At 40.6% G+C, this 21,139-nt stretch overlaps 2 protein-coding genes across 3 annotated transcripts in view; both read left to right on the top strand.

The window, feature by feature from the left end:
- LOC117484132 (butyrophilin-like protein 8) overlaps positions 1 to 21,139 on the top strand; it is a 163,675-nt gene that overhangs the window by 38,070 nt on the left and 104,466 nt on the right. The window lies entirely within an intron of this gene.
- LOC117484060 (complement C3-like) overlaps positions 1 to 21,139 on the top strand; it is a 34,007-nt gene that overhangs the window by 8,969 nt on the left and 3,899 nt on the right. The window contains exons 9-35 of the mRNA XM_034132486.1: positions 235 to 355; positions 522 to 637; positions 1,918 to 2,064; positions 2,373 to 2,472; positions 2,562 to 2,656; positions 2,785 to 2,979; positions 3,115 to 3,270; positions 3,424 to 3,553; positions 4,184 to 4,252; positions 6,928 to 7,125; positions 7,230 to 7,347; positions 7,457 to 7,545; positions 7,670 to 7,809; positions 8,599 to 8,811; positions 9,994 to 10,057; positions 10,173 to 10,262; positions 10,452 to 10,658; positions 10,966 to 11,041; positions 11,132 to 11,291; positions 11,821 to 11,916; positions 14,089 to 14,239; positions 14,654 to 14,739; positions 15,039 to 15,116; positions 15,217 to 15,372; positions 20,541 to 20,603; positions 20,753 to 20,834; positions 20,929 to 20,977. Coding sequence (XP_033988377.1) covers positions 235 to 355; positions 522 to 637; positions 1,918 to 2,064; positions 2,373 to 2,472; positions 2,562 to 2,656; positions 2,785 to 2,979; positions 3,115 to 3,270; positions 3,424 to 3,553; positions 4,184 to 4,252; positions 6,928 to 7,125; positions 7,230 to 7,347; positions 7,457 to 7,545; positions 7,670 to 7,809; positions 8,599 to 8,811; positions 9,994 to 10,057; positions 10,173 to 10,262; positions 10,452 to 10,658; positions 10,966 to 11,041; positions 11,132 to 11,291; positions 11,821 to 11,916; positions 14,089 to 14,239; positions 14,654 to 14,739; positions 15,039 to 15,116; positions 15,217 to 15,372; positions 20,541 to 20,603; positions 20,753 to 20,834; positions 20,929 to 20,977 — 3,245 coding nt within the window. The remainder of the gene's footprint in view (positions 1 to 234; positions 356 to 521; positions 638 to 1,917; positions 2,065 to 2,372; positions 2,473 to 2,561; positions 2,657 to 2,784; positions 2,980 to 3,114; positions 3,271 to 3,423; positions 3,554 to 4,183; positions 4,253 to 6,927; positions 7,126 to 7,229; positions 7,348 to 7,456; positions 7,546 to 7,669; positions 7,810 to 8,598; positions 8,812 to 9,993; positions 10,058 to 10,172; positions 10,263 to 10,451; positions 10,659 to 10,965; positions 11,042 to 11,131; positions 11,292 to 11,820; positions 11,917 to 14,088; positions 14,240 to 14,653; positions 14,740 to 15,038; positions 15,117 to 15,216; positions 15,373 to 20,540; positions 20,604 to 20,752; positions 20,835 to 20,928; positions 20,978 to 21,139) is intronic.

Here is a 21,139-nt window from a genome sequence, read left to right as displayed (position 1 = left end):
TAGTATTTCTCCTCTAACTCCAAGATCTGCAGTTATTTCAGTTTCATTTCTATTCACAGATATTATGTATTTAGCGTGTTGAAAATGTAACATAATGACAACGATGGTGGTGGCAAAACACAGTTTTTTCATATTGTTTTAATTGAGAGACCCTTTTAAAATGTTGTATTATCAACTGTTCACTGTAACACTATACTACATTTTAAGACACATTTTTGAACTACGTTACATTAGATTGAAGAAGGTGTTGGAGCTGTCACGCTGAAGAAAGAGCACATCACAACGACCTTCAAAAACATTGAAGAACTGGTGACGAAATCCATATATGTAGCTGTCAGTGTGCTAACGGAGAACGGTAAGAAAGAGACTAAGACTATTCCCAAACGACAGGGGGGAAACATAAATATACTGTATAGAGATAGGATAAGTGTTTTTGTATCAACTACAAAATATAATTACATTATAAACAAAAACATCTTGTAATCTGTTTTGATTTGATTTGTTTCTGCATCTATTAACAGGTGGTGAAATGGTGGAGGCAGAGTTGAGAAATATTCAGATTGTTAAATCTCCTTACACCATCCACTTCAAGAAAACTCCAAAATATTTCAAACCAGGAATGTCCTTCGTTGTTGCGGTAAAGTACTTTACATTAACTTAAAAGTACTATAAAAAAAGCACTTTATAATAACATTAGCAAAAGTATGGCTATATTTTTGATGTATTAAAGGTCCCATGTCATGCTTTTCTGGTTATTACCCGTCCCCCTTGTGTGTTATGAAGGTTTTTATGCATGTAAACGGTCTGCGGAGACACAAACCCTCGGGTGCTAGTGGAGCCTCGCAGATGGGGGTGCTGCAGCCCCCTCATCACCCCCCCCCCCCACGTCATTGTCATTACTGGTGTCATCTTCTGGTTGCTAACAAACACTATTGTAACACATCATCACTGATGTTCCGCTGCAACGGTGGTGGACTCATCAGAACATAGTGGGCGAGCTGACCAATCAGAGCCACAGTGGGCTCATAGGGAGGGGGGGGCAGGAGTTTAGGACAGAGAGTGAATACACATGCTATACAGAGATGCTGTATGAGAAACCAATGTGAGTTTGGAACATTGAACAATGTAAATCTATTCTAGTAGACCTCAAGAATGGAATTATGATCAGTAGAAATGGCCATGACATGGGACCTTTAAATGATTTGCTGAAAAAGAGTTACTCTTTGTTAAATTAGGAAACCTACATAGAGTTTACTTCTCTCTTATTATGTTATTAACAATAACAGATCACATAATTTTTCTTTGTCATGGATTTTAATTATGATGTTAAGGCAGATTTTTCAGATTTATGGAAATATTCCAGAGAAATTAAGAAATGTACCCGATAAAGTTTGTGTCACCATAAATTCATAATACTTAGTGAATATATTGGCAATAAATCTACAAGAGATTGTACAGGGCAATCAGAGAGATACATGTCCTTTTTGTTTTCTGTTTTTTTTATGTGTAACCAATGTACTGCAGGTCTCCCTTGAAAAAGAGATCGTTGATCTCAATGGGATTTTTCACCTAGTTAAATAAAGGCTAAAGAAAGAAAGAAAGTACGTCCATGTTTTTGAGCAGGTCCACGAATCCAGTCTTTGTCAAGTCTGTCACCACCTTCACGCAGCTGCTGGCGCCACTTCGCCCGGTCCTCCGCCAGCCTCTCCCAGCCGTCCGTCGCGATGTCCAGGGCCTTCATTTCACGCTTTACGACATATTTGAAGCGCAGCAGTGGTCGTCCTCTGCCTCTGGAACCAGCGCTCAGCTCGCTGTATAAGATTTCCTTTGGCAGGCGGCCGTCTGGCATTCTGCGAAGGCAGTAAAACAGTAAAACATTTGTTCTGATTGTTGAACTGTTTGTGTCTGTGTTGGCAGGTCGAAGTTATGAATCCTGACAACACTCCGGCACAAGGTGTTGTTGTTGTGGTTGAACCAGGCACTGTGACTGGCACCACCGAAAACAATGGCATGGCAAGGCTAACCATCAATACAGGAGGGAACCTACAACAACTGAGGATCACTGTAAGTCTCTTAAAAATTCATACAGGCACCACAGGCCGCTTTTCAAATGTAAGCTTTGACCTACAATCAATGAATAATCATTATAAACATTTTTTGATATTCATTTCTTAAAGTGAATTCAAGCAGAGCTATCAGCAGATGTTTTTGCGTCTTTAGAGCTCATTGCTTTACTTCCGATTTTTTGCATATTTAATTTACAGTATGTGAAAGGTGAAGTTTATCTTAATCGTAGCCAGGATAAAGATGGAATAGGAAAGACACAATATTTATTTAACCATGTGTATGCTTATGTGTTTCTTTAATTTCAGGCAAAGACGAATGATCCTCGTATTTTACTGACAAGACAAGCATCAGCCACCATGAATGCTCTCCCATATATTACCCAAAGCAACAACTATATCCACATAGGTAAGAGACCAGGGGTGGGAATCTTTTTGTATGCCACTATTTCATTTTGTATCTTGAGATACTGCAATCACAACATGTCATATTTGCAGGTGTGGATTCAGCTGAAGTACAATTACGCAATAACCTGAACATCAACCTCAACCTCAACAGGCAGGAAAGTCATGACACTGACATCACATACCTGGTGAGAGATGTTTTAAATCTGTGCATGTGTGCTTATACTACCCTTTTTGTTGCGTCCATCAAGTTGTGTAGTGCAGTATACACGCTCGTGTGCAATAAGTGCTGATATGTAAGTCTGTGTCCCTATAGATCATGAGCAGAGGTCAGCTGGTGCTAAAAGGCCGATACAGGACAACAGGTCAAGTACTGATCTCCCTGATGGTTACTATTACCAAAGACATGCTGCCATCGTTCCGCATCATAGCCTATTACCACACCACAAAAGAGAATGAAGTGGTATCAGACTCTGTTTGGGTGGATGTAAAAGACTCCTGCATGGGTTCGGTGAGACACGCAATACAAAACACACACAAACTGATTTATTTATTACTGTATTCCTCTGACATTTTTTAATGTAAGCAACTGGTTCAACAAATCCAAACTGTATGTGTAATTCATTGACCTCACCTTCACATTTAGCTGAAGCTGGAACCATCGAGACCCACTCCATCCTATGAGCCTCGCAAGATGTTTGGTCTGAAGGTTACAGGAGACCCAGGGGCCATAGTGGGACTGGTGGCAGTGGACAAAGGCGTCTATGTCCTTAACAACAAGCACCGCCTCACACAGAAAAAGGCAATTTATTTATATCATATTTTTCTTGCATTCATTGCATGAATACATTTCTAATGACATATCAGAACTTTAATGTGAGTTTCCAGATCTGTCTACCTCTTGCCTTTAAGTCTTGTTTATTTATTTGTGTGTGAATGACTTTCATATGCTCAGGTGTGGGACATTGTAGAGAAGTACGACACAGGTTGCACACCAGGTGGAGGGATGGACAGTATGAGTGTGTTCTACGACGCTGGGCTGCTGTTTGAGTCCAACACGGCTTCTGGGACTGCCTACAGACAAGGTGACACGACTTTACTCTCCCCTTCCTGAACATAGTTTTAAAAAGTGAGCACATACACCTTTATTCATCACCATCAGTCAAGTGCTTCTTTAGAAGTGAGCATATTGTGTTCAGTAGAAGAACTGCATCCTAAAGGGTCTTTTTATGGCCCCCCTTTATGGTCACGCAGATTGTTTTGGTGTTTCTGAAATGGTTCGTTGCTGTTTGGATATTTTGTAAATATTTGCCTGCTAGAAAAATATTGAATGCTAGAACATTTTTAGAAAAACATGGAAAACTAAAACGGTCAGACACTCCCATATCTGGGTATTTGTGTCTTTGGTTGAATTTGCCCTTTGAGGCATTTCCATGTTTGCATTGACCATGGTGACTGGCCAATGAGCTGAATTGTCCTTATTATAAGGCGGTTTTAAAAACCACCTTTAGCACTTTTTCTAAAAAAGTTTATAATTTATATAAATCAGACGTTCAATATCAAATGTTCTCACCCCCACACCCTGTTCACGTGTCCTACCAGAGAAATCACCTCACTCTGATTTTAAAAGTTCCACATCACTTATACAATGCTAAGGATAGGTTGAATATTGTTGAGTTCTGTCAAAGATTTTGTCCCTGTTGCTTTTTTTCCAGAATTGAAATGTCCGGCACCGAGCAGGAGGAAACGAGAGACTACAATCATGGATGTCAGAACCAGCTTACGTAAGAACCATAACTCTATAGAGAGGCGAAGTCCCTCTCTTTCCGGTGGACCTCATGGGACCTTATTTCGGAAAAATTATGTATTGAAGTCAATGAAGAGAGAAAACTTATCTTTCGATCCGTTTGAATTGTGCCATGAATTACACATATGATGTTTTTCAATAAAAAAAAAAATGTCCAAGTCAAAAAAGTCACAGTTTGTCGTAAAACTGTTGAAATATAAGACTATGAAAAATATGCAACTAGAAAGACTACAAATCCCAGAGTCGCGTAAGTGATGTCATAACTGATGTCATAATTGTTTTCCTCCACTAAATATAAGAGATAGCTAAGATAAGATAACTTTAACAAGATGCCTGTGTGCTTAGTACCAGGTTGTAATTATACCAGCAATGGTTCTTGCTCGTTCTTTCGCTTCCCGTCTGATGGAAGGACCCGGAGTGGCTGGATCAAGTTAGCTACCTAGCTAGTAGCAAGCACGTTAGTTAGCATTACAGCCTTAGCCTTGTCATTTTCATTAGCCTTAACATGAAGTAACCCAAAATGTGAAATAGTAAGAGTAGTAGTCATATGTTGTGAACCCTTTGAAGAGTACTGTCACACCGGTGTGATCATTCTATAATACACCGTTTAAGCCCGGATGCCCCCGGGGGAGACATGCTAACGCTAACGCTACATTAGCATCTTTCTCTCCCCATTGACTTCAATACATAATTTTTCCGAAATAAGGTCCCATGGAGGTCCCCCGGAAAGGGAGGGACTTCGCCTCTCTATTCCTTTTTTGGTAAGACAGTAGTGAGTGACGGCCATCTTGGTGACGTGTGTTGTTGTGCGAGACCAGAGATGTAGTTCATTGAGCGGTTTCACACAAAAATAGTGTTACTTCACAGTTTTACGGCAAAACCTTTTTTTTTTTACTTGCAAAATTATCTTTTAAATTGACAAACATCATATGTGTACATGGCACAACTCAAACGGGATCGAAAGATAACTTTTCTCTCGCCATTGACTTCAATACATAATTTTTCCGAAATAAGGTCCCATGGAGGTCCACCGGAAAGGGAGGGACTTCGCCTCTCTATAGAAAGCAATAACCTAATTTCCTGTTATCTTCTGTCTGAAAAGTATTTCTTATAAGTTTATGTTCTCAATCCCTAGGTTCCCATTTAGAGTAAAATACTCTACCAAATAGGTTGTGGCTATCTTTTGGTTGTCAAGTAGCTAGTACGCATTTTCCTTTGGTTTGATATTATCCAATTTTGGGTGACCATATGTTTTTGTTTTGAACTCTTTCACCAATTTCAATTTAAATGTTATAGTCAGGGCCGTCCCTGTTATATGATGAGGCCCTCTGTTTCGCGAGTGTCGTCGTCGTCGACGGGGGTTGCTAGTGGAACCTCACAGCGGCGAAACCGTGCCGCGCCACACTAATTGCGCCGCATAAGCGCATAGGTGCACCGCATTTTCGGCTCAGTTTAGGCTCCCTCCGCAAGATGAGGCCCCCTCCGCAAGATGAGGCCCCCTCCGCAAGATGAGGCCCCCTCTGCAAGATTAGGCTCCCTCCGCGAGGTGAGGCTCCCTCCGCAAGATGAGGCTCCCTCCGCAAGATGAGGCCCCCTCCGCAAGATGAGGCCCCCTCCGCAAGATGAGGCCCCCTCCGCAAGATGAGGCCCCCTCCGCGAGGTGAGGCCCCACGCAGTCTGCGTGATCGGCCTGTAGGGAGGGACGGCCCTGGTTATAGTCTATTTGAAGTCCATGTGTCCCTGTTCTAATTAACAGATGGCAACTGCCAACATGCCAGACCATACCTTTAAAGTTGTAGTCAACAAGCTGATGGCCGAAATCACGGTAACTACATCTACTTCTTATATACAGTCTATGCTTCCGTCACACAGTTCATGTTAAGGGTTCTTTAAGGACGATAATACAAATCAGATACATCAATGTGTCCACCTCCTCCTCCTCCTCTTCAGGAGGGAAGGCTCAGGTAGAGTCCCACGAGAAGCCCCCTTTGTAGATGTGGAGAGCAATGGATGGTGGTGTGGAGCTCAGGTCTAGCGACAGCGGTGGATGAAGGCTTGAAACAGGGGGTACAGACAACAACTGGGAGGGGTCATGCTGTGCTGCAGGTCAATAGCACAGTTATATGGGTGGAGGAGGAGAGCTCGCCTTGACTCAACTGAAGACTTCTTTGAAGTCATCTAGGTTAGCGGGGTAAAGATGAGATAGGAAGGTCAGGGGCTGGCAGGATAGGCAACAAGGAAGCAGTCCGGAATAGTGTTGGAAAGTCCAGCATCAGTAGCATAGGACAATTTGTCAATGAGTTACTGAGCAAAAGAGGCTTATATGCTGGCTTGAATAAGGTGTGAGGTGGAGATGAGTGAAGTTACCGTGGTGCAGATGGCAGGGAGAGAAGCAGACTGTGGCAGTTCAGGCTCTCCACATGTTTGTAGATGGTGTGGTTTCAGATTATTCTTCCATGCCATGCTAGAGTATGTATTGTGAAAGTCAAAAGGGAAAACTATTTTTCATTTAGTTAATAGATCAATGTGTTCCTTCATACTGCGTATTGTTCCTTATTCTTAAAAAAAACAAACAATGTTTTGTTTCAAGTTTACCCTTCCTGCACAAATCTTTATCTCTCTGTCTCTTCTTCAAAACCCTTTTTTTTATAGTGAGTAACTATACAGAAAAACTGCAACGGGACTGTTGTTTGGATGGCATGAGGGACACCCTCCTCTCTTACACCTGTGAAAGGCGTGTAGAGTACATTGTTGATGGTGAAGCCTGTGCAGCAGCCTTCCTGCACTGCTGCAAGGACATGGAAAACCAGCGAGCTGACAGCAAGGTGGAGAGCCTTCAACTGGCTCGCAGTAAGAGACCGGGATAAGGGATGGGCTGAAGCCCTGTGTGATCATTTGTTGCCATAGTAGTAGTAACAAAAAGATTCTGAATGAAAATATGTTTGACACTCTAGGTGAGGAGGATGACAACAGTTACATGGACAGCAATGAAATCGTTTCTCGCACCAAGTTCCCTGAAAGTTGGCTGTGGTCAGATATCACACTTCCTGCTTGCCCTGGACCAAACCCATGGTAAGTCAACCGACATATACACACAAAGAACACTAACTTCAATAATGACGCAACTAGAATTTAAGTCTACACTTACCTCCCAAAGATTTAACACTATTCTTTGTTTCAGTGAAACCACATCAGTGACTAAAAATGTTCCACTGCAAGACTCAATCACCACCTGGCAGTTTACTGGCATTAGTCTGTCAACTACTCACGGTGAGGATTCAGTGACTGAAAGCTGTTTCGTTTAGGAATCTAAACTTGAACTTTTTGTATCCCTTAAATCTTCTCTCTCTCTTTCTCTATGTAATCCCTTTTTATTGTCCCTCTCATCTTAAAGGAATCTGTGTTGGTGATTCGTTAGAGGTGATTGTCCGGAAGGAATTCTTCATTGATCTCAGGCTGCCATACTCTGCTGTCCGGGGAGAGCAGCTGGAAGTTAAGGCAATTCTGCACAACTACAGCCCCGATCCTGTAACTGTAAGTCTGTGTTACATACAGTACAAGAGGCAAGAGAACATTTTAGACTAAAGGGCAAAATCAACAGTAAATATTCAACTGACATACTGTATCAAAAAAGAGAGTGAATAACCTTCCTACTCTAGACTTTTCATACCTGCTCACATAGTGGTTGGCCTGCGACTATCGTTTTTCCAACCCAGTTTAGATTTAATTTATAGGCCTACCTGCGTGATAAAAAGCATGACGTAGCTCTGAACAAATGCGTGGATGTAAAAATTGAATGTCACGGTCCCCATCTAAACAATGCTCTAGTAATACAATGTCTACTCTAGCTTGGGGGAAAAACTATAGGGCCGCTTAATCTGATCAATTCAGTGTTAATTAGAACACCAAGAAGTATTAAAAAAATAGCTATTTCTATCTACTTTGAAAAGGACGCTCTATGTAGCGACTGTAGCTATCAATTCCATATTGCATGGGATGAAAATGCCACAGGTGACGCTCTGATGCTGCATTAATGCTTCCATCATGCGGTAGTGGGCACCATGTCTGAACTGGGATGGAAAAACGATAGATGCCTCAGCAGCGGGAAACCTTACTGCATTATTAACAGTGTGCCTTTTATTATTAAGATCAGATTGATCCTGTAAAAAACACTGTATATCATCAAATGTTAATTAAAATCAGGTATGCATTATCGATAGATGACCTCAAATAAAACTGACGTAATCCTATTATATCCTCAATAATAGTCTTTATCTTTGAGCAACTTCACAATCTCCAGTCCATCTTTGTCCTGTTCTCAAGGTGCGGGTTGATCTGATTGAGGAGGATAATGTGTGCAGTTCGGCTTCAAAGCGTGGAAAGTATCGCCAGGAGGTCCGAATTGGGGCTCAAAGTACCCGTTCTGTGCCCTTCATCATCATTCCCATGAAAGAAGGAGAATTCCGCATTGAGGTCAAAGCTGCTGTTAAAGATTCATCGCTTAATGATGGAATTATGAAGATGCTGCGGGTGGTGGTAAGAAAAAGACTCCATGTCGTGTTTTTTTTCTTACACCATGTGGAATTGTTCTCTTATTGCAGTAAAATGTTCAAGCTGCCATAAAAAAGTACTCATCCGAGGTCTGTAACATTATGGATGTAATATTCTTGTTACTACTTTTAGTTTCAAGCAACAAGCCGTTTAGAAATCCTTTAAAAACCTCAGTTTGAATACGTAAGGGATAATGTGCAGCGAGGCGGTCATTATGGGTAAAAGAACACCCCACAGGCAGATCAGGAGCCTGACGCGAAGCGGAGGGTTCTTGATCTGCATGAAGGGTGTTCTTCATAATGACCAAGTCGCTGCACATTATCCCGCGTATTACATGGCCACATTCTCAACAAAGTAACGATATGACTCCCAATATTAATTGAAATGCTTTTATAGATTTAGAAAATGTTTTTATTGATTTAAAAAATAGTAGGCTATTATTTATTTAAAATGACATAAACATAATCCGTTGTTACCGTTTGAACTACGTAGCAACGGTAGGATCTGCTTCAATAGCGTTTTTGAGGAGCTTTTTGATACAGATTTGAAAAGATCGTTGCTTGCTTTAAAAGTAGCACAATTCATGATGTCAAACCTTGGAAAGTATCTAGATATCCCTGCTCTAATGCCAAAGGAACTGGCAACTGAATATTTGTTGCCGTATCTATGTCTGGATCGTTGCGTAAAAAGCAGGGTTTCTGCCCCGTTACTTCTCCGCTGTTTTCTTGTCTCAGTTCGAAAAGCAAACTCCATGCAGTTTGCTTTTCGGCCAAACTGTATACAGTTAAATCGACCGGACTTCTTTCGGCAGATGTAAGCGTCCTTAACAACGGTCAATATGTCCTTGACAGCGGTCTGTCTGTTCTGGATTAACAACGTGTCACGTGTTCTGAATTGACCAATCAGAATCGAGTATTCAACTAAACCATGTAATAAAATCGGTTTAATAATGTGACAAAGCTACAGTTACGGGTATGAGAGATATAGCCTGGTAAAGTCAGTTTCGTAAACTGTCATGTTTATGAAATGCATCTTATTGATATATAAATACCTTATTTAAATTTGGATCATACTTGACTTTGTTAAACAACAGCAAACAAAGATTACCCAAAAAGTTATGCAAATAATTGTAATTTCTAATGTTTGTCCTAACTGTTGTTTTTCCAGCCTGAAGGTGTACTAGTAAAAGAACCTCAGATTGTAATTATAGACCCCACTAATAAAGGTTTAGGTGAGTTACCTTGATGAATGACATGTCTGCATTTTACAGTATAGTGGTTTATCAACGTTATGTTTTTATCTTTTGCTAATTGATGCTGCAACTTGCCCACTGTTTCTCCCTTTAGATGGTGAACAAGTAGTAATTATCAACAGTGGAATTGCCAAAAAAGATTTGGTTCCAAACACACCAACAAGCACACAGATCTCTGTGACAGGTGGGACATGATGCCATGTCAGTGCATGTACAATGGAAACGATATATACAATTGGTATAAATTGTTATTGTTCTTATTGGAAATATCTACCTCACTGGTCGTTGGGGCACTTTGTTGTTTGCTTAGTGGTTTCTTCTTGTTGATTTATAACGTGTTGTGTTTATTTTCTGTCTGTCTGTGTTCATTCAGGGAGAGAACAAGTTTCTGCCCTCGTGGAGAACGCTGTTAGCGGGAACTCTATGGGTACTCTAATCAGACAGCCCAGTGGCTGTGGAGAGCAGAACATGATAAGAATGACCCTACCTCTCATTGCAGCCACATATTTGGACAAAACCAACCAGTGGGAAACTGTGGGCTTTGAGAAACGTGCAGAAGCCCTCCAACACATCAAGACTGGTAGGCTCACTGATGTATTTTTAGTACAGATAGCAGAATCTTATTAATGCCACTGTGAGTGTGATTTTAAATTGTGTGACATTGTAGAAGAGGTTTGAAAAAGAAAATCAATCCACACCACCCCTGTCCAGCCCTCATTTGGGTTTCCCTTTTTAAAACAAAAGCCTATGCCAGCAGAATCATTTGAAAGAAGCTCTAATGACTGAAAAAGATTCAGGACTCCTTAAACTGGCTTCTAATTAATAAGATTAAGTAGAGCAATGAATGGCACCTTTTAAAATGGTTGTGTGTATTTGTTGGTGTACAGGCTACATCCAACAGCTTCACTACCGGAAAACAGATGGGTCTTTTGCTATTTATACACATCGCCCAAGTAGCTACTGGTGAGGCATTCAAACATCCTTGAACTCACACAATAATGTATGTCACATATGAATAAAACTAAACTATTACACTTTCTTCTCTCCTATAAGGTTGACAGCCTATGTTGCCAAGGTGTTTGCCATGGCAAACAATCTGGTGGCAGTGGACAGAGCACACATCTGTGAGGCCATCACGTTTCTGATTCGCAAGGCACAGCAACCTGATGGCTCATTTATAGAAGTTGACGCGGTGTCCTCGGGACTGATGATGGTGCGTTCACTGGTTTCATAGGAATCAGTTTCTCATCTATGTGCTACAAAAATAGCTAATAAGTTTGAAAACAATAACATGTTATTGACCCTTATTCAAAAAATAAATGTGTGTGTGTGCATACTCATATTCGGAAGTCTTGGCCATGTATATAAATGTACCATGATTGGTCTGAGAATTGCTCGAATGTCAAAGAGAAAAGCCAAACAAATTGCCAAATATTGCTCTGTTTCAGCTATTATTGGCTGCTTAGCCGTGTGGAGAATGAGATGCTATGTGTTCCCCTAAGTGTTCTGTGCTGCTTGGCCCCGATATATTTGATTCCCTGTCTTATGTAATATAATTTGTGGAACCAAATAAAGTATTCATGTGTGTGTGTGTGTGTGTGTGTGTGTGTGTGTGTGTGTGTGTGTGTGTGTGTGTGTGTGTGTGTGTGTGTGTGTGTGTGTGTGTGTGTGTGTGTGTGTGTGTGTGTGTGTGTGTGTGTGTGTGTGTGTGTGTGTGTGTGTGTGTGTGTGTGTGTGTCTAGGTTGGTGTGAGTGGCTCAGATGCAGATGCCTCCATGACGGCCTTCTGCCTCATTGCTATGCAGGAGTCACGAACGCTATGTGCTGCCAGTGTTGGTGTGAGTACTTTACCTCCATACAATGTTTTCTCTTTTTCCCTCATCTGTTTCATTTCTTTCTTTACCGTCTGTCCAACATGCTCCGGGTCTAAAAAGTGAAGCCAATCCGGATGTGCCTTTAAGCTGCATCTAATATCCAGCAGGGGGCGACTCCACTGGTGGCAGAATCAAGTCAGATTGTAAAGAAGTCTAATGGCGCATTTCCACTGCAGGGCCTTGCACGGCTTAGTGCGGTATAGTTAGGCTTTGGTAGGCCAGGCTCACTTCATGCTGCGTTTCCATTACAGTATAGTAGCTGGGGCAGTAACTATAGTAACGCAGTGTAGGTGGAGCCGTGACGTCATCTTCAATGCGAACCACAAGTACAAACCACAGACAGTCTGTGTCATGGCGAATACAGTCGCCGGTTTGTTTATGTCTGTATAGGCCGTTGTTGTGACGGGCCGTCTCCACGGCAGCGTTAAAAAAATCTTGGAGGTGGGCGTATCTGAGGCTTGGGGATTTTTTTGCGATCAACCAATCACATGAATCTCCCGCCCGCGACATATGAAGCCAAAAAGCCCGAAGTAAACTGGATATAAACTCCCCAAAACAGGCGAAAACATACCACTGTCTCTGCCACCTCCCTCCATGCCTGGCTCCTCCGGTTTATATCCCGGTAGGTCTGGTCATAAAGCACCGGGTGATTGATTCGCTACCGCTAATTTCTCCTCCATGTTTTGGAATATGAGGAAATGACCTGCGGTCTGTCTCTCCCAGCATACACGCCGTTTGATTGGCTAGAGCTTGAACTGTCAGATTTGCGTACACGGGATTTGATTGGCTGACGCTTCCTCCTCAGCTTCAAAAGTTGAACATTGTTCAACTTTGGATCTTGAAAATCCTGAGAATCTCCGCTCGCCTGCCCACAATGCATTTCGGCGAAAGCGAAAAAAAGTGACGTCACCCCATTCAAAGTGAATGGGCAGAAGCGTTTCAAGATTTTTTAACGCTGCCGTGGAGACGGCCCGTGAGTGTGGACGGTCGGAGCATATACTGCGTTAGCTTAGCCGATCTCCATTCAGAAAACACGCATTTTAAAAGGTTTTTCGCCTGCCGTCTGTCTGCAGACTTGTCAAAGCATTAATTCATGGTTTTTACTAACCGGTATCAGTATGTTGTTACTTCGGCATCATTTTGAAACGTGTATTACAATTAAATCACGGTAAAATATGTTCATTTTGTTGTAGTTGCCAGCGATTCTCTCACTAGTTTAGCATTCTCAGCCCGGTTGTTGGCCCGGAAAGAACCTCGATTTTGTCGAGCCAGAAAAACTGTGAAAAAGTACCCGCTAGCCGGAACTACCCCTAGTGGAAACGCAACCAAAAACGGGCCGGGTTTGGCACAGCACGCTTAAACCGCGCTCCGCTCTGTAGTGGAAATGCACCATAAGAGAAAATAAACCAAATCATTTTCCAAATTAGTTTATGGTCACAATCGCTAGATTTTAGTCTTCTTTATTGAAGCATGATGTTCATTTGGTAAATGATTGTCCTATTTAGAGTAAATAGACTATTAATCAGCGTAGGCTTTATGGCGTGGCCACCATGAGATTGAATAGTAGCTAAAATAGTGTTATCCGGTTGGGATGTTGTCCATGTTTTAGTTTTAGACTCTCTAATAGTGTGTTTTCAGTTCATGAAAGGTAATTATTTTCTTTTGGTTGCCTAAAAATGTCTATCTGACTGTTCTCACTAGTGATGGGAATTACGGCTCTTTGAAGGGAGCCGGATCTTATGGCTCCATTCCTTTCCGAGAGCCGTTCAAAAGAGCCGTTTTTACTAAGTTTATCTGCGAAATAATCACCAGGATAATGATTGACTATATTGCCAGAAATCTACTTTTACTCACAGAAAAATGTATAACTTGCTACATCTCTCAGCCAGCCAAACTACTACTCAAGCAGCATGCGTAATGCCTCATCTACGGCACATTTGCATTCAGGAAAGCAAGTTCCTGGGAAGGCGAGTGGATGGCAGGCAGTGAACCAACGATAAAAAGAACGGCTCTCACCAAGTACGACTCGGTTCTCTTCGTTCGTACCAAAGAGCCGTTCAAAAGAATCGGATCGTTCGCCAACGTAACATCACTAGTTCTCACCTTATTCTCTTTCCTCCCTTACTTTTTGTACAGAGTCTACCAGGCAGTATATACAAAGCGGTGGCCTATCTGGTAAGGCGTCTGCCCAGCCTCACCAACCCATATGCTGTTGCCATGACATCATATGCCATGGCCAATGAAAACAAAATGAACCGCGAGACCCTCTTGAGGTTTGCTTCCCCAGGTGCTGTTACTATTCTTAAACTATTATTTGGAAACATAGTCTATGTTTTGGTGATTAGATTCAAAACGATTTCTCATCCACAACTACTAAGAGCCGGACCAACACATTGGTATTATGGGATGATTTTTGCTCAGTACAGAAATGTCAAATGTTTGAGCTAATTCAGAAACAGTCTCTAATGGACATAAATAGTCTTCCAGCCATACGATGTCCTGTAACAAATATTGTTAACACTTTTTGAATAACAGATATATAGGGATTTGTTAAAATTCTTAAGAGCAAGCACATTTTAATATTTCCTAATGTATTTTATTTATACATTATTTTCTAAGATGAGATATCCTGGATTTATAAGTAAATAGATTGATGTACTGTATAGCAAGTAATGGGAAGATATTTCTTTGTCGTCATTAGAGTTGAACCACTGGCCGACGTCTCAGGGAGGTATCTACACACTGGAGGCTACGGCTTACGCTCTTCTCGCTCTGGTCAAGGCCAAGGTGAGCATGTCACATTTATGTGTGTTCCTTTCATGCTACAGACAACATACAATTTAGTCCTTATCCATGCTACTTTAATATAAAGGTTTGTATTCAATTTTCAATGAAATGTGTCTCTCAGTAATGTCACAGCCTTAAAATATAAGTGACATTTTACCCTTTTAAGTATCCAATATTTTAAGTATTACAATTATCAAGTAACCGATTTGATTTTTTAAATATTTGTAATTTTTGTATCATTCCAATGTGCAGTGAATGACAGAAAAGTTCAACCATGTACCTTCCTTCTGTGAATAAAGGCTTTTGAAGATGCCAGACCTGTTGTGAGATGGTTCAACAAACAGCAGAAAGTTGGCGGAGGCTATGGATCGACTAAGGTAAGAAGAGACTCCTCTCTCCATCTTGATCCCTCCATCCTGTTTTAGATTATCATTTATTTTGTTCTGATTCATTTCCCCCCCACCTCCCTCTCTTAAGGCCACCATTATGGTGTACCGGGCTATATCAGAGTACTGGTCCAATGCTGAAGAACCAGAGTACGATCTGAACGTGGACATTTTGTTGCCGGGCAGGGCAAAGCCTGAGAAGTACAACTTCAACAGGGATAACCACTATGCCACAAGGACATCTAAAGTAAGCACAGACACACACACACAAACAGTGGCTCATTAAGGTGGCATATGTTTGTCTCAACACAGTTTGTGTGAACAGATTGAAATCATGCATGTGGATATTGTGTGTAGTCTCCTGGAATACAAAAAAATCTGTAAACTCTCAAAAATTCAATTGAACTGTAAAAGTGATTTGAAAATAGAGAAAAATAATAATTTCAGTTTTACAAAAAATAATAAAGAATTCACAAATAAAAGAAGCACATTTGAAAACCTATATTCATAACATATTTAAAGGTCACCTCTCATGCTATTTTTAGGCAATAGCATAGGTCTCAGATATATAAAAATATATAAAACATGTCTATGAAGTGTTTTGCTCAAAATACAAAACAGATCACCCATTCTAGCCATGCCTCATATCTCTCTATTTCACTTCCTGTTTCAAAAGTGCTGATTTTGGGTATAAAGCTTTAAAAAATATAAAAATTGATAAAAAATAAAATAGGAGGGGGCTGAGCTCATGCGGGACCCGGCAGCTACTGTCTAAACTAAATGCTGCCGTGATGAAACTCCATATCATGGATTATCAAGGATTGTTTCTGAAACAGTATGGAGCTCAAAGGCTTTCTCTCTTGCCGGTTATACCACAAGGTGAGTTCCTTTTTATTTCCTGCTTCTTCACACACATGCTCTCCAGTACAGGTTAGCTCTGAGTGTTAGCGATGCTAATGTAAACACCGACCATATTACGTCCAAAACAGTCGGGCATTGTTTCTGATAGCAACGTCTACGCCTACATTTCCGATATTACGTCATATCGGACGCAAATCTGGATCAGCTCCGTTGTAGCCCCGTTTTTAGAGATTTGGGTACGGAGGAAAAGAGAGAGGGTTTTATTTTCTGACGCTGCGTGAGTTCCCCGACACACCGGGGACACATGTTTATGTATAAAAGACATCAAAAAGTGCATTTTGCATGATAGTTCCCCTTTAACTTTTGAACTTTATTCAGTTTTATTTGAATTCTAAAGTTCCTTGAGGATCTCAATTCTTCCATGGAGATTTGCCAGATTAATCAGATTTTTTTGAAAAAGTTTTAAATGTACACATGAATTACAGTAAGTAACTTGTCAATTGCTGCCAGTTAAATACTGTAAAGGTAATCACAGTATTTACAAGTTTTTATTTACAGTAACAGTGTAAAATGAAACACAGTAACTTCCAAGTACTGTATTTGTGTTTACGGTAATAGTGTTTTAACTGTAAAATGAAACAGTAAATAGCATTTACTTTATTTGGTATTACAGTAGTAATATTATAGCTGTAAAATGAAACAGTAACTTCCAAGTACTGTATTTGTGTTTTAACTGTAAAATGAAACTGTAATATTGAATTACTTTATTTTGTTACAGAAGTAGTGTTATAGCTGTAAAATAAAACACAGTAATTTCCAAGCATTGTATTTTTGTTTAAGGTAATAGTATTTTAACTATAAAATAAAACACTGCCATTTAAAAAGTACTGTATTTTTGTTTACGGTAATAGTGTTTCAACTGTAAAATAGAAACTGATACTGTAACTTTAAAGGTGGGGTAGGTAATTTTGGAGAAACCAGCTCGAGATCGCTAGAATTTGAAAATACACAGCCGGAAAAGATCTGCCACTTCCTCACAGAGCCCCTCCTCCAACACACACGAACGCGCACATGACCAATGAGGGCACGAGATAAGTTTGTGCACAGATGGAAGGCTGACAGGCAGGTAGGCCATCCAGTTACTTTAGCCGGGCCGGCTCAAATGATTGGTCGTGCTTTTTACAGTACTACGGCTTCCACAGATGATATTTTTTTATGGATTTTTTGTCAAAGCACTTCAGATATTCATTGCTATCAGGATGTTAAGAGCATTCCATGGAATATAACAAAAAGTGTATCTCGAGCCGGTTTCTCAAACTTACCTACCCCACCTTTAAGTTACAGTATCAGTATTGTAACTGTAAAATAATTTATTATAGTATACTTCATGTCATGCTGGTAATTTACAGATTACCAGAAATTCTTGACACAATTAAAGCTCACCAATAACTGCAGGGAGACAGCAAACAATACATTTTAACAATGTATTCTTAATTGTTGAACGGTATCAAGACCATGTATTTTCTTGTCCTAAATGATAAATACTTTCATCCATAAAACAATTGATATTCATATCCAAAGACATGGAGATTGCATTTGTAAAACAGTGGCGATAACAAAACACAAAAAATATGAAGCCAATTCTTCTGCCAAGCCATTTTAGAGAGGATCTGTAGTTGAAAAGGTCACAACCTCGACACAAACTGGAGAACCCAAGTGCACGACCCAGAGACAGGGGCCGTTTCTCAATCGTGAGGATATTGGCTTCCAAGCCAATATTTCAAGGATGCTACGTCATCGAGTGCAGCCGAAGGACTGTTCCAATCTCCAGCATACTTGGAATTCCACCGAGGCCGCCTCCTTGGTTTGAGGGAAATTTCGAGGCTGCACATGGGTAGACTTCGCGTCCTTAAAATCCCCACAATGCTTTGCGCATGGACCAATTTCCCCAAATCTGTGGCGGAAGATGTAAGGCGGGGCCTCTCATATGACGCACACCTGCCTGTTCCACTCTTCATTTTCCGAATAGCAGGAAATATTCTTGCCTTGCTTCTGAAGCAAGATGCTCGGCTCGGCTGTGCTACCAAGCCAGCATCCTCGCGATTGAGAAACGGCCACAGTCTTGAATGTAACAAAAATTGTCTTTTTAATGTCATTGAACAGAAAATCCCTCTTAACAGAGTAAGTACTGGAATAACAAAACAAACGCTCACAAGGAGGAAAAAACTAAGCATAACAAAAAGAGAACTTAAACTAACAAAACAACAAAACCTGACATGAGTGAAAACGATCCTCTCTTTGCTGAGGCCTGGCACGACCACACGTGGGAACAAACAAGACGAACTGACACAGGACAGGGGGAGACAGGACTATTTAAACATGAGGTGAGTGGGAACAGGTGGAAACAATCAGGGGCGGGGCAGACGCTGACGATGGCGGGAAAACACACAAAGGGAGGAAGTAACAGGGCCTGAAATGAGAGACAAGAGGGAAGTACAAAATGAAACAGGAAATGGAAAACGAGACACGACATGATACACGGGAATTAACTAGAGATGAATTACATAAATAGACAGACCTGACATGACGTGAATAAACATGAAAACCTGACTAAACATGAAATGACAGACATAATACATAAACATAACTAACACATTTGACGAGACACAACAAAAGGCACTGTTTGGCAAATACATTATCACTATTCTTAGATAATACACAATATTTTAAAACACTTTGAATACAAACAACCAAATGCATGCAGGAATGGACCCTGCAGTGTCCGGGTAGGGGCTTGGACTTGGAGCTGTAGGGTCGCCGGTTCAAGTCCCTGACCAGATCTAAAATGTGGAGTGTGGACTGCTACTTGGAGAGGTCCCAGTTCACCTCCTGCCCTGCCGTGGTGCCCTTGAGCAAGGCACCGGACATCCCCCTTCCCCCCTCACTCCCATTGCTCCCTGTGTGTGCTGTGTGCTCTGCATGTGAGACCATTAAAGAGGGTTTCATCCCTCCCAATTAAAAAAACAAACAAAAACACTTTGAATACAAACAACCAAATGCATGCAGGAATGGACCCTGGACTGAACTTACAAACCTTACACATGTAAGACATTTTGATTACATAAATTGACTGACTAAATTGTTTGTATTAATTACTTTCTTTGTCTCTTGAGTTACCATGGCTGTTGGGGGAGGTTACTTCCTGGTTCAGCAAAGGGTGTGGCCGAGCGCTGAGGACTTATAAATACTGCAAGGAGCCAATTGGGACAGATTGGGACAAACCACCTGCTTCCATGTTAAAGAGGGGATTTGGGTTTTTGTCAGTGTCCTTTGTGTTTTCTGTTACTATTAATTATCCCTTGGTTTCAACTTGGTTTGGCCAAGCCACTATATACAGGTGCAGCTCAATAAATTAGAATATCGTGGATTCAATTCAAAAAGTGAAACTCATATATTATATGGATTCACTACACACAAAGTGAAATATTTCAAGGCTTTATTTTTTGTAAATCTTGATGATTACGGCTTGCAGCTAATGAAAACCCCAAAATCATTATCTAAGAAACCGGAAGCACCACAGTTGTAGTTCTTCCGGTTTGCAAAGACATAGGGTCTTAAAAATATATATCTACTAAGTATATAAAATATATAGTATAGACAAACTAGTAATTACACTGCATCAAGATTATGTATATTAAGAAAAAGATGTTGGTTTATTTAAAGGGGACCTATCATGCAAAATGCACTTTTGTACGTCTTTTATACATGAATATGTGTCCCCGGTGTTCCAGGGAACTCACCAAGTGTCAGAAAACACAACCCTCTCTATTTTCCTCCATACCCAAATCTCTAAAAAAGGGGCTGCAACGGATCTGATAAAAACTGATCCAGATTTGAACACTGTCCTGACGTCAGGACGGTGGCGCTACGGCTATTGGGCCAACTCCACCAATCAGGAGGAGACAGCCACGGCCATTGCCGTTCGAAAGTGCTGGAGACGCTGTAGTACATATGCCAGGCCTCTAGGTGGTGCTGTTCTCACAGAATCTGCCCTTGCAAAAACAGAGCTAAAAAATGTCAAATTGAGCAAAATGAGGCATGGCTAAAATGCATGATCTGTTTGGTATTTTGAAGAAAGAAAAGTATAAATATGCCTTATATAGGTATGGTCCTACACTATATTATTCAAATATAGCATGATAGGTCCACTTTAAGATATTTGAGATATTCTAGAAATGGCGTTTTTTGGTTGGTTCTTTCTTTGTTGGTTACTGTGATTTTATACAGTTGGGACGTTGCTACTGCTATTTCTACAGTAACTCCAGAGTTGCTGTAATTTTTGGTTGGAAACACGGTATTATACTCTAAAATGGTATACAGTAATTTACTGTGCACAAACACTGTAAATAACTGTGGATTTCACAGCCATTTTTTACAGTGTACAGATTGCATATTTACACACTGATTGTTGATTTCGTCACACAAATAATAAATACTTTAATATCTGCTTATCCTTGACTGTTTGTGTTTGTGTTCATATTTAAACTCTGACAGATCAATGATATAAACCAGAATGTGACAGTGACTGCCAAGGGTTCAGGAGAAGCAACAGTGACAGTGAGTACAATATATTTGTATATGTTATACTCTGAGTTTAAATAACAGTTAATAACTGATCCGTCCTTTTTTTAAATTAAGATTTGACCTAATACCCTTTTAACCTTGTGAGGACTTATATCAAATATTGCACCTTCTCTGTGTGACAGATGGTGTCGCTGTACTACGCTCTACCTAAACAAAAGGAAAGTGATTGTCAGAAGTTTAACCTGTCAGTGCAGCTCATCCCAGGTGATTTAGTGACTTCTGTCTCTTCTTCGGTTGTTGTACCTTACTCTTGAGAAACAAATTAACTAAATACAAATATAATATTTTACTCCTGCAGAAAAAATGGATGAGGATGAGAAGATATACAAGCTGAGGATAGAAGTGTTGTAAGTACAACCAAGGCAACACACTGCCACATGGCTTTATTCATAACATTTTCTAACCAGCTATTTACAATATTATTATATTTCACAATCTGTATTAAATATTCTGCTTCTGTTCATTACCCTTTTCCCTATATTCTTAACCCGTTCATTTCCTTCAATCTA

The sequence above is a fragment of the Trematomus bernacchii genome, unplaced genomic scaffold (genome assembly GCF_902827165.1).
Source record: "Trematomus bernacchii unplaced genomic scaffold, fTreBer1.1, whole genome shotgun sequence".
Lineage (NCBI taxonomy): Eukaryota > Metazoa > Chordata > Actinopteri > Perciformes > Nototheniidae > Trematomus > Trematomus bernacchii.
Note: the sequence above shows the minus strand (reverse complement) of the source record. Positions and strands in the feature narration are given on the sequence as shown.